Consider the following 17,644-nt stretch of genomic DNA (forward strand, 5'->3'; position numbering starts at 1 on the left):
AAGAAAAAGTGGGTAGAGACTTCAATCATTAAATACCTCGCCAATCTGAAAACGTACACATCAAATAATGATAATGCCTTGGTCACAGCCAATTTATCTGAAAACGCGTGGCCCAAGTTGATCCGGAACAATGATCCTCCGACCTACCGGACAGATCGTTCCCCTTGAGCGCGGCGTGGCATCAATGGGCCGCTGTTCAAGATACTCAATAATTCCCCAAGAACACCTTCAGTGTCGACCTCTGCGACAATCCACCAATCGACCATGGGGTCTTCGTTCACGATGAGGTCCGTCCTCGGTCTTCTGTTCCTGTGTCTGGTCCAGCTCTCCTCCGCGCTGCACTTCGACCTCCCCGCCGTCAGCGGCAAGAACGAGCGATGTATACGCAACTTCGCCCTTAAGGATCAGCTGGTCCAGGTGACTGCTATTGTGGGTGGTACGAAGGGTGACGGGCAGGTCGTTAATATGGAGGTATGTGTGGTTATTTTGCTTGAGGGTGTTTATTTCTTGGGCTGTGATCGTTGGATTATTTGTTGGTGGTTGTTTTTGGGATCGGCGCTCAATGAAGCTCTTCATGTCCCTTTTTTTCCCGTCATAATTCTGGCTTATATACTAACGGGTTGATCTTTTCGTTTGATGCAGATTAAAGACTCCCTGGGCAATAACCATGGCCGTCCTAGGGACATCGTCGGAGAGACCCGTCAGACATTCACTCCTCCCGCCGACACTTCCTTCGACGTGTGTTTCGAGAACCTGCTTACTACCGGTAGTAAGTACTTTCCGTTCCAGTCCACGGGGAAACCCATAATCCACCACGTGGCATTACGGGCATGATATCTAACGGTTCTCACAGGGGGCAACCTCTACCGGTCCATTGAACTCGACGTCGACATCGGTGCCGACGCCCGGGACTGGTCCAGCATCCAACAGCACGAGAAGCTCAAGCCCATCGAGGCCGATCTCCGCCGGATGGAGGAGATGGTGGCCGAGGTCGTCAGCGAGATGGAGTACCTACGGGCGCGTGAGCAAAAGCTACGCGATACCAACGAGAGCACCAACGAGCGTGTCAAGTGGTTCGCTTTCGGGACGATGGGTATGCTGATGGGATTGGGTGCTTGGCAGGTGGTTTACCTGCGGGCTTATTTCCGGTATGTTCATTTTCCTTTCTTGCCCTAAACCTTTTTTTTTTTTTGGCTCCCTACCTGCGGCTTGAGATCATTGCAACTAACGGCTGTGTTTTTGATCAATCATAGATCCAAGCATCTCATCTAATTTCGACATTCTTTCCTTTCTCGTTCGGGGTTGCTGTCCGGTTGGGAAGAAGAAGAAGGCGGCTTGATGCTGTTTGTTGCTTCTTTATTTTCATTTTTTCTTCATGACAAAATACGGAGTTTTACAATGCATTTTGTGCCGAGTTGTTGTTGGTCTTCTTTCGAATCTTATGTAGTCTCGGACATATCTTTGACGTCTACACTGTTTGAATACTTATGATCCTATGAATTATACACTAAGAATGGGAGGCGTGATGTTAGGCAATGTATAGTGTTTTGTAGAACTGATTATACTGTTGAGGTGTTGTTATATTTAGACGGTTGATTTGTGGATCACAAGTATTGAAAGCTCTTAAACAGAGAGATAGTATATAGGCTACTAGAAACTAGTCATATTTCCCAGAACTACTTGAGATGCTTGATCTTGGAAATCGGCATATCTCGGTTGGTCCGATGTTTGGCCCCTGCAAACACCACAAACAGGCTACTTGCACCGTTACCTCCGGATGATGTCAATCCCGTCAATTATTCATCGGCTCTAATAGCTTAACCATTCGCCATTCCCTTCTCGCCCTCTCCTCCCAGATTTCTCAATCTTTCTCAAACAAAAACCATTGAAATAAAGACCATGATGTCCGCCCCGCGACTCATGCACCGCGTCCTCCGACCCTCCGCGTCGTCAATCCGCTCAACGCCTCTCCTCCCCCGTCGCTCGTTCGGCATCTCAGCAGTCCGCGCGAAAGATGGCAACAGTGAACGAGACTCAGACGCCTCATCGTCGAATACGGCCCAGTATCGCGAGAATCAGACCTCGAAGCCCCCCAACCAATTCGTCCCGCACTCGACCTCCACCATGACCAAGGACTACCCGAAGGTCGGCGAGAAGCCCGCTCCGCCCGAGATGCTGAACTCGGTCGATCCGAACTACAGGCCGGCGGATGCGTACCCCGGCAAGGTTGAGCACTTCACGGGTGGTAGACAGCAGCCTGGAGCGCAGAAGCCGGAGCTTGGCGTTGGTGAGATGGAGGGGATTACGTTTAAGGTTGAGCCGTTGAAACGCACGGGGGAGGATTTGGCTACGATGAGGGCGAGGTTGCTTTGTCAGTTCCCCTTCTCCTTTCTTATCTTATTCGCTGGCTGGGATGATATGAAGAGGTAATAAGAGAAGATGCTAACACGAAATGCAGACCAAAGCCGCAAACGCGGAATTCTCGAATCCGATCTCCTCCTCTCGACCTTTGCGGACGTCTACCTCGCCAAGATGGACAAGGCGCAACTAGAGGAATTCGACCGCTTCCTGGACGAAAACGACTGGGACATCTACTACTGGGCGACGCAGGATCCGCCGGCGGAGGAGGCCTCGAGCGTGGCCTCGGACACGCCGACGGAAACCTGGAAGCGCACCGGGGCCAAGAGCGGGGAGTGGACGCAGACAGTCGGCGCGTTCAAGGCTGCATATCGGCCCGTTCCGGCTCGATGGGCCGACTCGAAGGTCTTGAATCTGCTGAGAGCTCATGTGCAAGATAATAGCGCCACGGGGTTCCATGCGGCGAAGAATAAGAAGACCGGTGGGAGTGGGTTGGGGAGGATGCCGAATATTAAGGTGTTTGATTCTTGAGGATGGTGGAGGTAGTAGGACTTGGGGGATGGGGTGGTGATGTATAGTTTCTGTCGAGGCTGTAACATATTGTATGTACTACGCTGTTGGTTGTATAATCTTTATAAGATTTGCTTGTTTTGTTCCGCTTGAGGGATATGGGGTATGTGATATGAAGGTGTGATTATATCGGTCAGTTGTTTGAGTTGATATCCAACTTATATTCCGTATATAGCTAGGCATAGCTATAGATGATAGATGATATCATTGGATGAATGTCAGTAACTGCATGTGTCGGGTCTGGGTGTTGTCTCGATCTAGACGTAATGGTCGAGTCGTACGAGTTTCACGGGTGCGATATTCTCGGAAATGGAGTTCTATTAGGAACAACACCGACATAGAATATACAAGAATAGAATAGGTGTTCCGACTTCGTACACCGTAGTCCCAGACACGAAGCATTGTCCAGTATATACCACGTGACTCGCTTGTTAGGGCTTCCCGCCACGTGATTCCACAACAAGCGGGCGCCGGCAAAGTAGGTTAGGGTTTGGGCCTTGTGCTCCTCCATCGTCGAACGCTGTGATTTTATCCCCAGCCCAGAGTCAACGACAATTGCTCCGCCCGCGTTCATCCTCCTCTCTCCTCTCGCGGTCCCCCTTCCATCGTCTCCCAGACTCCGAACATGGCTGAGCAGCTGGTCCTTCGCGGCACCCTCGAGGGTCACAATGGCTGGGTTACTTCCCTGGCCACCTCTCTGGAGAAGTAAGGGAAATCCCGGCACCTGCAATTTCGATCAAATCCATACCGAAATAGGAACATGTCCAAAAAATTTCATGATGAAAAAAAAAGACAATGATTCTTTGGAACATGGGCTGGATTTCGGTGGATGCATACATGATCGCTTTCATATATATGGAATTGGGTTTTCTGACATGTATCTCTTTCTCTCGATTCTAGCCCCAACATGCTGCTCTCTGGCAGTCGCGACAAGACTCTGATCATCTGGAACCTCACCCGCGACGACCAGGCCTACGGTTACCCCAAGCGCAGCCTCGAGGGTCACTCCCACATCGTCTCGGACTGTGTATGTCTTACGAAACCTTTTCATTTTACCCTCCCCTTTGAGATCGAGAACCCCTCTTCGCGAAGCTGGGTTGCGAGAAAATCAGACAGAAGGATCGGAAGACAGATTTTTTCGGCTGACCGTGTGGGATTTTGGTGTTTATAGGTTATCTCCTCCGACGGTGCCTACGCTCTGTCCGCCTCGTGGGATAAGTCCCTCCGCCTGTGGGAGCTCTCGACCGGCGAGACCACCCGTACCTTCGTTGGCCACAACAACGACGTCCTCTCCGTCTCCTTCTCCGCCGACAACCGCCAGATTGTCTCCGGATCCCGTGACCGCACCATCAAGCTGTGGAACACCCTTGGTGACTGCAAGTTCACCATCACCGAGAAGGGCCACGCCGACTGGGTTTCTTGCGTTCGCTTCAGCCCCAACCCCCAGAACCCCGTCATTGTCTCCTCCGGCTGGGACAAGCTCGTGAAGGTATGCATTTTCTCTCTTTTTTGATACCCCCTCCCACTCGTGCGCTCGAAGCGAGGCCGAGACTTGTTTTGAATTTCCAGAAGATGTTTGCATATCTACGTATTTGCTACTTCAGAGCCTTATGGCCATGAGACAAAAAATCACCCAATGCCTGATGGACACCAAACAAATTGCGATTTTTTATCAAAATCACTCTTTCGCCATTTATTCACCCTTCCGAGGAATGATATGAGAATTTGGAAAAGGTTTCATGAAAGCTAACCAACATCTCAATAGGTTTGGGAGCTCGCCTCCTGCCGCCTCCAGACCGACCACATCGGTCACACCGGTAACATCAACACCGTCACCATCTCCCCCGATGGCTCCCTCTGCGCCTCCGGTGGTAAGGACGGTACCACCATGCTCTGGGACCTGAACGAGTCCAAGCACCTCTACTCCCTCCACGCTGGTGACGAGATCCACGCCCTTGTCTTCTCCCCCAACCGCTACTGGCTCTGCGCTGCCACCACGACCAGCATCACCATCTTCGACCTCGAGAAGAAGAGCAAGGTTGACGAGCTCAAGCCCGAGTACATCGAGAAGGGCAAGAAGAGCCGTGAGCCCGAGTGTGTGTCTCTGGCCTGGTCTGCTGATGGCCAGACTCTGTTCGCTGGTTACACTGACAACAAGATCCGTGCTTGGGGTGTCATGTCGCGGGCATAGATTTTCAGATAAAAACTAAAACATTTTATAACCGTGAGCTTGTTTAAATGTTCGAAAAAACAGGGAAGGGAACACAAAAAAACCTTGAAAGGAGAGAGAAGAGACAAATGAGAGGAAAGAAATAACCATTTTATTTTCCAAATTTTTTTTTTTACTACCTTTGTTCGATTGTTTTTTTTTCTTTCCCTTAAAATTCATGGGCAGGCAATTGGTTTGGGATGTATGAAGCCATGAGCAATGAAGTACCCCCCTCTGGAGACGTGGACTTTTTTCTAAAAGGCTCCTTAGTTGGATTCTTCTTTTGAGAAAGATAACTCGTCTCCGGGGCGGTTTTTCTAAAACATGTCTTGAACTTTAAACATCACTTGACTCCAGTGTCTGGTATCTTGTGATGGAAAAGACATGCGATGTTCTAATACCACCACTTTTTTCTTCGAAGATGTGAAAGTCTTTTGGATCATTGCTTGTCTTGTCTTGTCCTGTCCTCGTATTCCTCTTGTGGGTTCATGCTAAGACTGCTTGTTTGCCCGAGTAGCTTTGGAGCAGTTGTAGATCCTGTCCACTAATGTAGTCTTTTCCTATAGCTACGGCTAACACATGAGTCTTCGTCTTGTTTTGTATCTGCTGTGCTGCGTAGTTGCATTCTATCCTATCTATATATTGTACATTTTCTGAGTTGAGTCAAGATATATAGTTAATCTTCGAGGGGAGTTTCGTTCACTTTTTCGTCACTCTTCTCAGCGCACCGTCGGCCATCGCAATTCCTTCTTCGAATCGAAGACCCTGCGCTAGGGACTTGGCTTGCTTGTAGAACTTCTCCGCATCCTTGGGCTTGTTCTGTAGTTCCGCCAGTTCACCGAGGTTGTAAGTTGCCGCTACGCAGGACGCATCGCAGTCCTCGTCACGGACAGGCGGCTGGATTCTCGCAGCGACCTCGATGGACTTCTGAGCCCACTGTTTCGCTGCCTCGACGAGCTGATTGCGCGCCGCGCTGGAGTCCGCCGCCCGGATCGGCTTCTGGGCCTGTCCCGCCATGGCGCTGGCGACGTCGTTGAGCAGCACGACCTGCTTGCACGTGGGCTGGTCGCCCTCGGCGACTCGGAGGAGGTCCAGAGCGCGAAGGTACAGCGGCATGGCGAGCTCATGCTTGTCCTGGTCGGTGTATCGCGACGCCAGATCCGACAGCGCGGTGGCGATCTCCGTCAGATTCAACCAGGCGTCGTTGTCCTGCGATCCGCCACCCACCGGCAGACCCAGGCGCTGTCGCCGTCTCATCTCCTCCAGACAAAGCTCTACCGCAGCCACCTGCGCTGCCTCCCCCTTAGCGTCCTCCTGGATATGATCGCTCGAGTACAGCTCCGCCAACTTCATCTCGATCCCGACGGCCTTCTTCAGCGCCTTATCCCGCTGCACGTGCTCGTACGCCTCTACCTCCTGCATCTTGCGCTGCTCCTCCAGCAGCTCCGGATCCGTCACCTCCAGCGCAACCTCCTCCTTCTTCTCTCCCTTCTTCGCATCCTCCTCCTCCTTCTTCCTCCCCTCCTCAACCCACTGCAACACCTCCTTCTTCGTCCTCTCCAGCACCTCGACCGCCGGCTTCGCCAACCCCGCCTTCTCCAACATCATCGCCACCTGCAATTTAATCCCCACCACCTCATCCGAGAACGGATGCATCCCCATCTCAACCGCAATATGCAACGCCTTCTTATACGCCTCCAGCGCCTTCGGCGGGTTCAGATCCACCTCCGTATAATACACCGCCGTGCGCAGCGACTGCACCACCGGCGGCGGGAACTTGTGGTACTGCGGCCCGACCGTCGTGAATTCCGTGTAGGCGATGTACGTGAAGATCAGGGTGGCGCCGGCCGTCGAGAAGAGCGCCAAAGGCAGGAGAATCGGGTTCTTGCGCCAGATGTCTTTCGAGGCGGCGCGGAAGCCGAGTTTCATGCGTTGCATGAATGAGAGGGACCGGGTTTGTTGAGCGGATCCCCCCGTGGGGAGGCGCGATCGGGTATAGTTTGGGCCATTGGGGCGGGGGCGGGCGTGGAGGTGGGATATTGAGCGCGAAGAGGGTTGGTTGTGGTGTTGGAGGATTCGGGTCTTGGGGGTGAGGGCGCAGGCGCGCCGGGTGGTTGCGTTGAACATGCTGGTTGTTTCTGTTTGTTGGTGAGGGGGGGCGATTGACTTGATTAATTGGGTGTTGGCATGAGTGTTTGAGGGTTGATTTATGATGGTATAGATCGGTTCGAAGATGGGTGAGAAAGAGAGGTGAACGTGGTGGTGGTTATTGCATGTAGAACGGACGGCGGAGAAAGTCGAGGTGAGAAGAAAAGAACGAAAGTCCGCCGGCGGAGGTGGCCCAAGCTTCCGCTTTCATATGACGTCGCATTCCCAGAACTCCTCCATCCTCTCTCTCTTTGTTTTCACATCTACCTCTACCATAATGTGATTGGCATCTTATTGCATCGATTTATGACCCTCATATCCCATTTGACCCGTTGAGGAAATCTACTCCAATGTGTGGACGATATGCATTAGGCGTGGTACGTCCTTCCCATCATCAACTACACAATCAACAAACCGTATAGGTAAATGACCAAATAAACCCAGCGCATGCTCTTCATCCGCAATCGGATGCAAGAACAAGGCTTACAAGTCGACGACGCACCCCCTGATGACTCAATTCGCGAAACCTACAACTTCGCCCCGGGATACAACGGCGCCATCTACCGCGCCGACAGCCCCAATGAAGAACATCACCACCACCCCTCAAACACGAATCCCAACTCTCCCGAAAACGAACAAGAAACTAACCCCGCGAATGGCCCTCCCAAGTTTACCTCACCCAGCAGCAACTCCAAGGCCCGCGCCCACTACAAACTCCAAGCTATGAAATGGGGCCTCGTGCCCTCGTGGACCAAGCGCTTACTAGACTACGGAACCCTCATGCGCACGATCAACTGCCGCGATGACTCGCTCGTCGAGGACCGCGGCATGTGGACGTCTATGAAGCGCAAGAAGCGGTGCGTGGTCATCTGCCAGGGGTTCTACGAGTGGTTGAAGAAGGGACCCAGCGGGAAGGAGAAGGTCCCGCATTTCGTGAAACGGAAGGATGGGGATTTGATGTTCTTTGCCGGGTTGTGGGACTGTGTTTCGTTTGATGGTTCGTTTCTCCTCCCCTCTGTCTCCTTCTCCTTTCGGGGGGAGATTCGTTCTTGGGGATATTAGGTGGTGTATGTTGGTGTTGGCGTGAAACTAACGAAGATCCCGGGAATCACAGACTCCGAAGAACCCCTCTTCACATATACCGTCATCACGACCTCATCAAACCCCTACTTGAAGTTCCTCCATGATCGGATGCCCGTGATCCTCGAGCCAGGTAGCGACGCCATGAAGACATGGCTGGATCCGACGCGTACGACGTGGTCGAAGGAACTACAGTCCGTGCTGAAGCCCTACGAGGGTGAGCTAGAGTGCTATGCCGTCTCCAAGGAGGTGGGCAAAGTGGGCAACAACTCGCCGGATTTCATGGTCCCCGTGGCCAGTAAGGAGAATAAGAACAACATCGCGAATTTCTTCGCCAACGCGAAAGAGAAGTCTGAGCCGGCTCCTGTGGAGAAACCAGTGCCAACTAAAGAGCCGAAAGTAGAGGAAGATGAAAGCGAGCAGAGACCGACGAAGGATGATGAGTGGAGCGAGGATCATGCACCGAAGCCAGTATCGGGTGTTAAGCGAGAACATGACGACCAAGGGCCAGGTGAGGGCGCGGACACGGACGACCCGAAGAAGCCGAAGCTCGAGGAACATACTCCGTCGCCGCAAAAGGCCCAAGGACAGTTTTCGCCATCGCTGTCGAAACGGCTGACCGTGCCTTCGGGAAGGAAGACACGCAGTGCCACGCATAATCAAAAACCGCCAAAGAAGGCGGACAGCAAGAAGGCGTCGGATGGATCGCAGCGGATCACGAAGTTTTTTGGCAAGTGATTATCAGTTTTCAAGTCTGCATATCTCGGGGGACTTTAATATGACTGGAATTAGGGCTGGGCCCATATGGCAATGCATTTGATTGCAATGAGATGAAGCTCATTCATTTACTGCCTATTTAGCAGCGGAAATTACCAGAGACATCAAATATAATACAATTCATTATATAGTTCTACAGATGACCAAATTGGCCTTTCCCATTTTGCGAACTGAGCTCCTGGCATTCTGACAGGCCAGGCTCTATTAGAATTGAGACTCAATCTCGCGCAACTTCTGAACCAGCTTCTCTCTCAGGAAAGGGCTCAGTCCGAAGCTATAAGAAAAGTTAGTCAGCATCACCACGCGGTCTGTATGAGAATGGAAAAGAGGAACTTACAATCCATCCCTCGTCACCATGCGATAGGTACCTATAATAGAAGATCAGCTCACATCCAACCAAGCCTCACACCCCTAAGCAAGACAGGCAGCAACACCTACCACTCGACTGATAATTCCCATTTCCTCCAACAAAGCTACCATTTCCATCTACCTCCAAACTCCCAAAGATATCCTCTGGCCTGTATAACCAGTCAGTCAGTCAACCCCATACATATCACAGATACCCTCCCTATCGCCCAGCGCAAAAGAAGAAGAAGAAGAAGAGGGGGAAAAAAGAGGGCGGAGACAAAAAAAAAAAAAAAAAAAAAGGAAACTCACCAAGCAATCCGTCCATACTCCGGTGGCCTCCTCCCATCCGACAAATGAATCCACCCACCCCTCCCCGCAGACCCAGCACCTCCCTGTCCACTCGCCCCGCCACTCAAATCCGCCGTCTCTCCGCGTCTACGCCTTGCCCGGCCCCCGGTCAACAGTACGCCGCCGGAGCTGAGATTTGCGCCGGCCGTCGACACCATGACCTGGGCTTGGGAGACGGCATCGGGGTCCTGGTGTCCGTGCTCGGCGAGCACGTCTTGCAGAATCTCCAGGAAGCGGGGATTCTCGCGGAAGGAGTCCGGTGTGGGTGGGAGTTTCGATGTTAGGCCGATGGAGAGCGTCGCGTTGGGGGGGGTTGTTGGGAGGAGGGAGAGGATGTGCGTGCCATTCTTAGAGAAGGTGTACTATTTTATCTTAGTTAGTTGGGCTGGCTTGGAGAAAATAGCGTGAGGGAGGGATTGTATGGAAAGAAGTAGATAGGTGGTGGAGGAACTGACTATGTGAGGATGGCCTTCTAGAGTTGATACGCTGCGGATCTGGGAAAATCGAGATGAGATGCCGGGTTGGCGGATGAAAGAGCGTAAGACCAGCATGATGGCCGTAGTTCAATTGATTGGAATGATGGTTCAATTCAATTTAAGAGGGATAAGGAATCTGTAAAGATGTAGAGGACCGACTGGACTACTGAGAAAAGCAATGGCTATGACGCTGTCCGAGCAAACAGGACAAACTCATGTGACTGCGCGTTTCATTGTTGCAGATCAGATCGACCCGACCAGTTGCGCTTGCGACCTGAGCTCCTCTTCCTGTGCTTTGCAGCGTTCTTGGACTTTCTTTGAGGGGGGAATGGTATTGGCGCTTCCTGGATTTCTCCCCGTCTAATCCATAGGTTTTTTTTTTTTTTTTTTCTTTCTAATTTTGTTCTTTCTTGGCTTGTGTCTTTCAGTTCACCACGACGAAACGAACGAAACTATGCGCACTCATGCGATTGGCACCACCATCGAGGCTACTGAGTGATTGATCTTCTTTTAGCTACATACGATACCCCTTTTGATTTCGATTGACCCGATCTGTTGACCGTGCTCAATTATTCCTGGGACGTCGTCCAGAGCGAAAACCCACCATGGCGACCCCGTCATCCAAGAATCCCGGCGCAACGCCCACCCATCTCACCTCGTCCCCTCGCCCCTCAGGACCCATGACCCGACCGATGTCCCATAAGTCGCCGTCAGCGCGCACCCCGTCCATTTCGGGCCCCGCACACGGCAACCACCAGCCGGCCCCCTCGCATCAGTACGCCACGCCTCTGGCGGCGACCGCCGGGCCCGAAGACCCCGTCGCGTTCAGCTCCCCGTCAGCTCTTCTCGCGCTCGGCGGCTACAGCGGGATCAGTCCGTCGCCGGCCGTCCATGACGGACTGGTACCGTCCGGGATGAACGAGAGCGACATCCAGGCGCTGGGCATGCAGGGACTGAAGCTCGGCACGGCGCGAGACAGCGACGAAGAGCGACGACGACATCTCGATGACTTGGTGCAGCTTCTACGAACCCGGGTAGCGGGTCGGGGTGTGTGTCGGGAAGGCATCGAGCGTCTCGGCCAGCTGGAAGGGTTCGAGTCGATCTGGCAGGAGGATAATCTCAACATTGCGGGGAACTTCGTGGACCTGGAGATTGATTTCCATCGGGGTTTAAATACCGTCAAGGATGTGAGCTTGAAGTATGCGACGCCGGACACGCCGGAAGGGGAAACCAGGGAAGAGGCCACGGCGGTGCTGAAGCGCGATCTGATCCAGCCGCCGGAGGATGGGGAGAAGGGCATCTGGAAGTCGTTGGCAGGGTTCCATGAGAATCTGCAGTGGCTGGCCAGACATGATCGGTTGAGTCAGGAGGTGAATTGTTTCGAGGCCATTGAGGGTTTGTATCAGAGCTATAAGCGGGTGTGGGATGGGGAGGAGAACCGTGGCAAATTCTCCGGGCTCTATGATCATCTCTGCCGGGGTTTGGTTGGTCGTCCGTGTCTACATAAGGAAGGGCGCGTGGGCTTGAACTTGAATTACTGGGTGCAGCAGGCCCAGGTTCAGGATGCGAAGCACAAGAAGAATTCCGCCGACGAGATGGCGGTCGACCAACCGCCTGCACAATCGTCAGATGACGAGCCGGTGGATCTTAATGGCCGGTGGAATATTATCGTCGAGTGCGAAGAGGGATATCCGTCCTTGCGAGTGTCGAAGGAGTGGATAGGCCCCGAGGCCTTGATCGTGATGAACAATGGGAACGAGCCATCGTCCGCAAACGATGCCTCCGAGTCTGAAACGGTGGTCGTGAACTGGACCGAACCGCCAGTCACCTTGTCACAAAACCACTCTGATGCAATGGCTCTGGACTCTGGCATGCTAGGCTCCCAACCCAACCGTCGTTTCGTTGCTCGATTTGAGCCACCGCTCGATCTACCGATCCTCCCGGCCTCGGAGATCTACAGACACCTCGGGATCCAGCTACCCCAGGAATTCAAGATGGTCACCTACGACGGGTTATTGGCCCCGGGATGGTCGCCATTGTCGTCGACAGGCGCGATGGGTCTCGGCTCGGAGGAGGCATCTCAGCAAAATCGCAAGAAGCGCACAATTCCAGTCCAGTCAGTCGACATGGAAGGCCGGTCTCGTACCAAGCAGCACAGCTACACTTTCCAACCATTTGAAGCTACGGGGGGAAAGACAATACGTGACCTTCCCTTTTCTCATCCTCGCCAACTCGCTGATATTCTTCCGGTAAGTCGGGTCTGCATCATCTGATTTAAAGTACTGAAACTAATGTGGGGGTCACAGACTCTACGACAATACGCATTTGTGGCGAATACCATCCGCAATATTTTCAACGCTCCTCCCAAGGATGACAACGGAAAAGAATCCCAAACACACAACCCGGGTGTCCAGTTGACGAGAGAATTGAAATTCTCAGGCCCAGGCCTACCAGGCAAGCCCGCGGGAAAGAATGGGGTTGTTGTCCTGAGCAACAAAGACCCCAACGAGGGCAAACTTAACTGGCTATTAAGGGGATCTACTCAGACGGCCGGGCTCGTGAACACCAAAACGAAAGACCCCCAGGCGCCAGCTGACTCTGTGGAAGACACCTTCACTCCGGAGGATGAAGTGAAAGTAGACGTGACGCTGCGGACCCAACTCGGACAACCGCCCGTCATCATGCTTCTTTTCGCCGTTGACGATACGAGGCCGGAGGCGCCCATGTCGCCCATCGGTCGACCCGTCCTGAGCAAGGTCTCCGTCAGCTTGGAAGTCGGTGTGAACGGGCGCATCGCGGTCGTGGACATGGCAGGGTTACTGGACGACGAAACCCCCGGTGTCGACGGCATGGACACACAAGGAGCCGACGGCACGAAGAGTGAAGCCGCCGAACTGCAAAGCAAAATCGCCCGAGTATTCGAAGTGTCTCAAGATATTGGCATCTTGGTCGAATGGATCCTACGATGGTTACGACAGCGAAATGCTGGGTGATCACCCTTTCCTCGTTCGGAGGTGGAAGAGGCATTGGATTGGATTGAATTGGGATGGTTGGATTAGGACGCAGTTCAAGCTGCGCCTGAGTGGAGAGACCGAGACCGAGACCGAGAGAGAGAGAGAGAACCGAGAGCTTCGATTCGATCAAGCTGATTGGGATGTGAAGACGCTGATTCATCACGGCCAGCGTTGCAGGCCGGTCACCTGAGACGCCGTGCATTTTGAGATCCAGTTTAGAGAGTTAAGCTAAGCTTTCCAGCAATTGGCGCAGGAGGTACCTGCAGGAGCCTGTCCCACTTGGATTCCTTGGGGATGAGTTGCCACTGGCTTCAGGGTCTAGGAACCTGTCTGCATGTGGCAGTTCCTGATACTGAACTATGTATATGTGAGGGACTAGAAATGACTGCGGTGTACGGGGGTGAAGCGAAATACGGAGACGGGACTTGGAATTGGTATGCAGACAATGCAATAGAATAAAGTGAGAAAATAATCACAGCATAACTATTCTATCAGTTTACTCAATCGTAGATCACCAGCAACTTACTCTACTAACTATACATCACTCACTCTTCATCTTAACTCTTAATTATGTACAGGAGTGAAGAGTCATACCAAGCAAGCAAACCGTAGTCGTAGATTTAAAGTTGCCGATCCACCACCGACGGGAACAAATCGATGACCGATGGAATTTACAAATAAGATCGATTTTGACTTTTCAGTTTTCAACATTGCTACCTGACCAAGCGGGCAGGAATAAAAATTAATTAAAAGAAAAAGAAAAGAAAAAACATTAGATGGAATGTATATCTGAGCATGTGTGTGTGAGGGATTTAACTAAAATAATTCAACCCATGCATGCAGGTAGGTAGAGTTAGCAATCCACAACGGACGCAAGGAGCTTTCCCCAGCTGTCCGTTCTTGCGTTGTCCGGCGCGAGGGAATTCAGGGTTGGATAATCGAATCGATTGGATCCCAAATATGAAAATCTCGCGGGGAGAGTTCAGAACCTAGGTACATTGCGACTACTAGTTGACTATTCACGCAGTAACTAGGGAGCTAGCTGGCAGGGAAATAATTAAAAAAAAAAAAAAAGAGGAATTAGGTAGAGATATATCCCTCAAGAATGACCAGTCCGATTGTTCTTACTTTACTTCCAGGTCAACGGACAGACAGACCAATTCTAGGGATGTTGGTTTCTTCATTTCTTGAGTGAATGAATGATCAACTGCGCGATTTACAAGGACGCCTCACTTCGGAGTATACAGGATTGAAGGTGTAGGCAAGGTAAGGTAGGTAGGAAGGTACCTGTGCATGCTGCCAAGGGCGTGCATTGCAGCGTGACGTCTCATCTTCAAGACTTCAGGTTCCATTCAATGAAGGATGTAATTTTATTTCATATTGAGGGTAAATATTTCTCAATTTGCAAATATACTTACGCACTGTTCTTGCGGCCTCTCTGTCTTTCTACGAGGTACATCCTCCAAAAGTCCCTACCTTGCTTGGGATTACATCATTCCCAGGTAACCGCCGTCGGCAAGGCGGGTAAGCTTGTGACTTGCCCTGAAGGTATCTTGCATTGACTGACCTACCATCGACGTATGTACCTCCACCTTTTTAGAGAACTGGCATAGAGGATGATTTCATGGGTGTATGGGTATACAGATGTGTATCTTGCAATTCCCTATCTCTAGATACCTCAGGTACCTACTCTATAGTCTATACTCACTAAAAGGAAAGTTCAAGGAAGCTGCACCGCGATGGAAGCAGGCGAGTCCCAAAAGGGAGAAAAGCCCCATGAATCTGACACCCCCGATCCCTACCGCCCTCACTCATCTGATTATCAGAAAATACAACAATGAACGTGAAATAGTAAATCTTGCCCAACATCACAAGTCCAATTAATTATTATTGAGTATTGAATGTCCGGGTGAATAATGAATTATTCGCCGCCTCTGATTCGGCCCGAGGTCAGTCAGCGCCGTTTGTCACGATCCCTCGGCCCAGAGCCAATCAGCAGCCGACGATAAGAGACTCGGTGCGGCGGAGTCCCTCGTTGCCTTTGTTTGGTTGACCGCGTGTGAGGGTTTTTTTTTTTTTTTTTTCCCTTTTTCTTTTTCATTTTTCCTTTTTCATTTTTCATTTTTGTTTCTGTTGCGTTTTAGGTTTTGGGTCTATCCTTTGAGGAAGTCAGTGGAGGGTATGAACAAGTCATGGGCTTTTCCAATTTATTATTTTCTTATTAGAATTTCAATAAACCGCGCATGTTATGGCGGAGTTGAGAATTCTTGATCGGCGGTGAACAATTAGTCCCTATCAAAGGGCGTGAGTGAGGGATATTTTATACCAAATCCGTCCGTCGTTGTTTTGGGTTGTGCGATGCGATTTGCCGAGCCTGCTTGGTGGTTCTCTCCCTTTGGGCCTTTTAATTTCCTGGGACTGGTTCGGCTGTTTCTCCCTCCATACAGGGGACTCGAAACTACTTCTCGGTTGTTTCGTCGTGACAGCCTCCGTCCACGTTTCCCAGTCGGACAAAGAAGACCGGATAGTGATAGGTACATATCTGCGGTGTAGACAAAAGGCAGATGCACGAGTCGAGTCCACGACCTTTGTCCTTCTCCTGGGGAATCCATGATCCATCCCAGTTGGGCACGCTAACCCGGCTTCGGCTAGCGGTGCAGCGCCACGATGGATGATCTATTATTATATTGCCTCGTCTATATTTGAGACCAGGCGCGGCGCAGCTGATAAAGGCGATAAAAATGAAAATGGTTGAGAAATGAAAATACAAGCTGTATTGGATTTTGAATCAATGTATTCGTTAGCCTCGCTATTTTTAATTCTCAAACCACTTTGTCTTACAATGTACCGACCGGAATGAAAATTCTGAGCTACTAGTCTACAGTCTACAGTCTACACTGTGAGCTATCTATCTCGGTGCTAGACTGCTGGCTAGATAGTACGGAGTAAACAGTTAGATCTAGACAGCTACCTTAGTTCCTTCCTGTCCTTGTCATCCACAGGGCTGAACCAATCGTTCTGGTTTGATGCCGCATACATATCCGACAACCGACCTGTATACATGAACATCGCAGCTGCCTACATCATACAGATGCAGAAAAGCAAACGTCACAGCTGATTGTCGGAGTATTCCTGAATCTCCCGACTCCAGCAACTGTGGACGCCCTGTCATTTGCTACGGCAGTCGTCCCTCACACGCTCGGCGCGACAAAAGAGGGGAAAATCCATGAATATGACGATGATCCAAGCAAACCCATCGGAAGCCTAGCAGGATTGCCCATGAACCCTGGCTCTCTAGAATCCATTGCCAATGGTGATTTTGCCACCGGGGAAATCTATCCGTGATTTTTTCCTGGGGAAATCCAAGTACATGAAAAAAATTAGGGCAAAAACAAATAGAGGCAAAATTCTGGAGAATCCTGGTTTGTGGGAACTTTACTTCCATTACACCGTACTCACTGCACCTTTTTCCGGTCGCAGTGAAGTGAGTAAAGCCAAGAATAAGCCTGACTAACGTCCAGCCGGTCTCGGGGCCCCCGTACTGTACGGCGGTCGGCGGTCGGCGGCTCTCTCGCCTTTTCGCGAATGTTTTGCCATCGCCCCACTTCCACGGGTAATACTTAGGTAAAAAAAGAGTGGCCGGGGGTCTGGTATTGATTGAGGCTGGGTAGTTGTAATGTAAATGGAGAAACCAGGTGGTAAGATCCATGGATATGTTGAGATTTATTATTTCCGCTTGGGGGTGGATGAGAGGATCAGGGATGGAATCGATTCTCCAGATGTTGATAACTAACGGAGTAGTGATACTTGATATTGGGTCTGTCTTAGCTTCAGGGCTCAATTCTATCCAGTAATATTTTCCCGAAGGAAGAGCTAGCTGGAAAAACAGGATGCGATGGAAGGATAATTGGATATTATTTCTTTCTTTCTTTTTCTCCCTTCCAAGAAAACGTGCACGAGGGAATTTTCTGAATTCCATTGAATGAGTCAAGAAAGAAAAAAAAAATCAAAATCGGCAGACGCGCTATGACCCACCCACGCGACATGGCGGGGGTCTTTTTTGAGGGGCACTTGATAAGGAATTAATTAATTGGGATGCGTTCTTGATAAGTCGCAGGTACGGGTACAACGCTACGCCGTACCTGGATTTTGATATGATTGCGTGCTATCATGCTGTCCTCCGTACTTTTGGCATCGAGCAGTCGCACTTATCACCTTTCTCGAAAGATTCTACCCGTGCTATATATCCTCTTGATGATAGGACCGATAGCACAAGACATCCGGCGAGGATTCGTTGCTATCCAGATGATGACCTG

At 51.1% G+C, this 17,644-nt stretch overlaps 6 protein-coding genes across 6 annotated transcripts; 4 read left to right on the forward strand and 2 right to left on the reverse strand.

Moving 5' to 3' along the window:
- Positions 1-264: 264 nt before the first annotated feature.
- Positions 265-1,272, forward strand: KD926_008922 (emp24/gp25L/p24 family protein; the record flags this gene model as incomplete). The annotated part of the gene is made up of 4 exons (XM_053101506.1): positions 265-471; positions 643-769; positions 854-1,148; positions 1,254-1,272. 4 exons carry the CDS (start codon positions 265-267, stop codon positions 1,270-1,272), a joined length of 648 nt encoding a protein of 215 aa, XP_052954917.1.
- Positions 1,273-1,899: 627 nt separating this feature from the next.
- cpcB (40S ribosomal RACK1 domain-containing protein) lies at positions 1,900-5,119 on the forward strand (the record flags this gene model as incomplete). The annotated part of the gene is made up of 6 exons (XM_053101507.1): positions 1,900-2,371; positions 2,459-2,874; positions 3,467-3,633; positions 3,829-3,955; positions 4,100-4,417; positions 4,694-5,119. 6 exons carry the CDS (start codon positions 1,900-1,902, stop codon positions 5,117-5,119), a joined length of 1,926 nt encoding a protein of 641 aa, XP_052954918.1.
- A 717-nt stretch (positions 5,120-5,836) lies between these two features.
- KD926_008924 (TPR domain protein) lies at positions 5,837-7,264 on the reverse strand (the record flags this gene model as incomplete). The annotated part of the gene is made up of 1 exon (XM_053101508.1): positions 5,837-7,264. The coding sequence occupies one exon, from the start codon at positions 7,262-7,264 to the stop codon at positions 5,837-5,839; it is 1,428 nt and encodes a 475-aa protein (XP_052954919.1).
- A 489-nt stretch (positions 7,265-7,753) lies between these two features.
- Positions 7,754-9,103, forward strand: KD926_008925 (SOS response-associated peptidase; the record flags this gene model as incomplete). The annotated part of the gene is made up of 2 exons (XM_053101509.1): positions 7,754-8,282; positions 8,400-9,103. The coding sequence occupies 2 exons, from the start codon at positions 7,754-7,756 to the stop codon at positions 9,101-9,103; spliced, it is 1,233 nt and encodes a 410-aa protein (XP_052954920.1).
- Positions 9,104-9,346: 243 nt separating this feature from the next.
- KD926_008926 (uncharacterized protein) lies at positions 9,347-10,389 on the reverse strand (the record flags this gene model as incomplete). The annotated part of the gene is made up of 5 exons (XM_053101510.1): positions 9,347-9,416; positions 9,480-9,510; positions 9,581-9,660; positions 9,800-10,200; positions 10,294-10,389. 5 exons carry the CDS (start codon positions 10,387-10,389, stop codon positions 9,347-9,349), a joined length of 678 nt encoding a protein of 225 aa, XP_052954921.1.
- Positions 10,390-10,919: 530 nt separating this feature from the next.
- On the forward strand, positions 10,920-13,307 carry KD926_008927 (RNA polymerase II mediator complex middle subunit MED1; the record flags this gene model as incomplete). The annotated part of the gene is made up of 2 exons (XM_053101511.1): positions 10,920-12,563; positions 12,621-13,307. The coding sequence occupies 2 exons, from the start codon at positions 10,920-10,922 to the stop codon at positions 13,305-13,307; spliced, it is 2,331 nt and encodes a 776-aa protein (XP_052954922.1).
- Positions 13,308-17,644: the final 4,337 nt, after the last annotated feature.

Source organism: Aspergillus affinis (genome assembly GCF_023601865.1).
Source record: "Aspergillus affinis strain CMG 70 chromosome Unknown NODE_60_length_195438_cov_84_765746, whole genome shotgun sequence".
NCBI classification, from domain to species: Eukaryota; Fungi; Ascomycota; class Eurotiomycetes; order Eurotiales; family Aspergillaceae; genus Aspergillus; species Aspergillus affinis.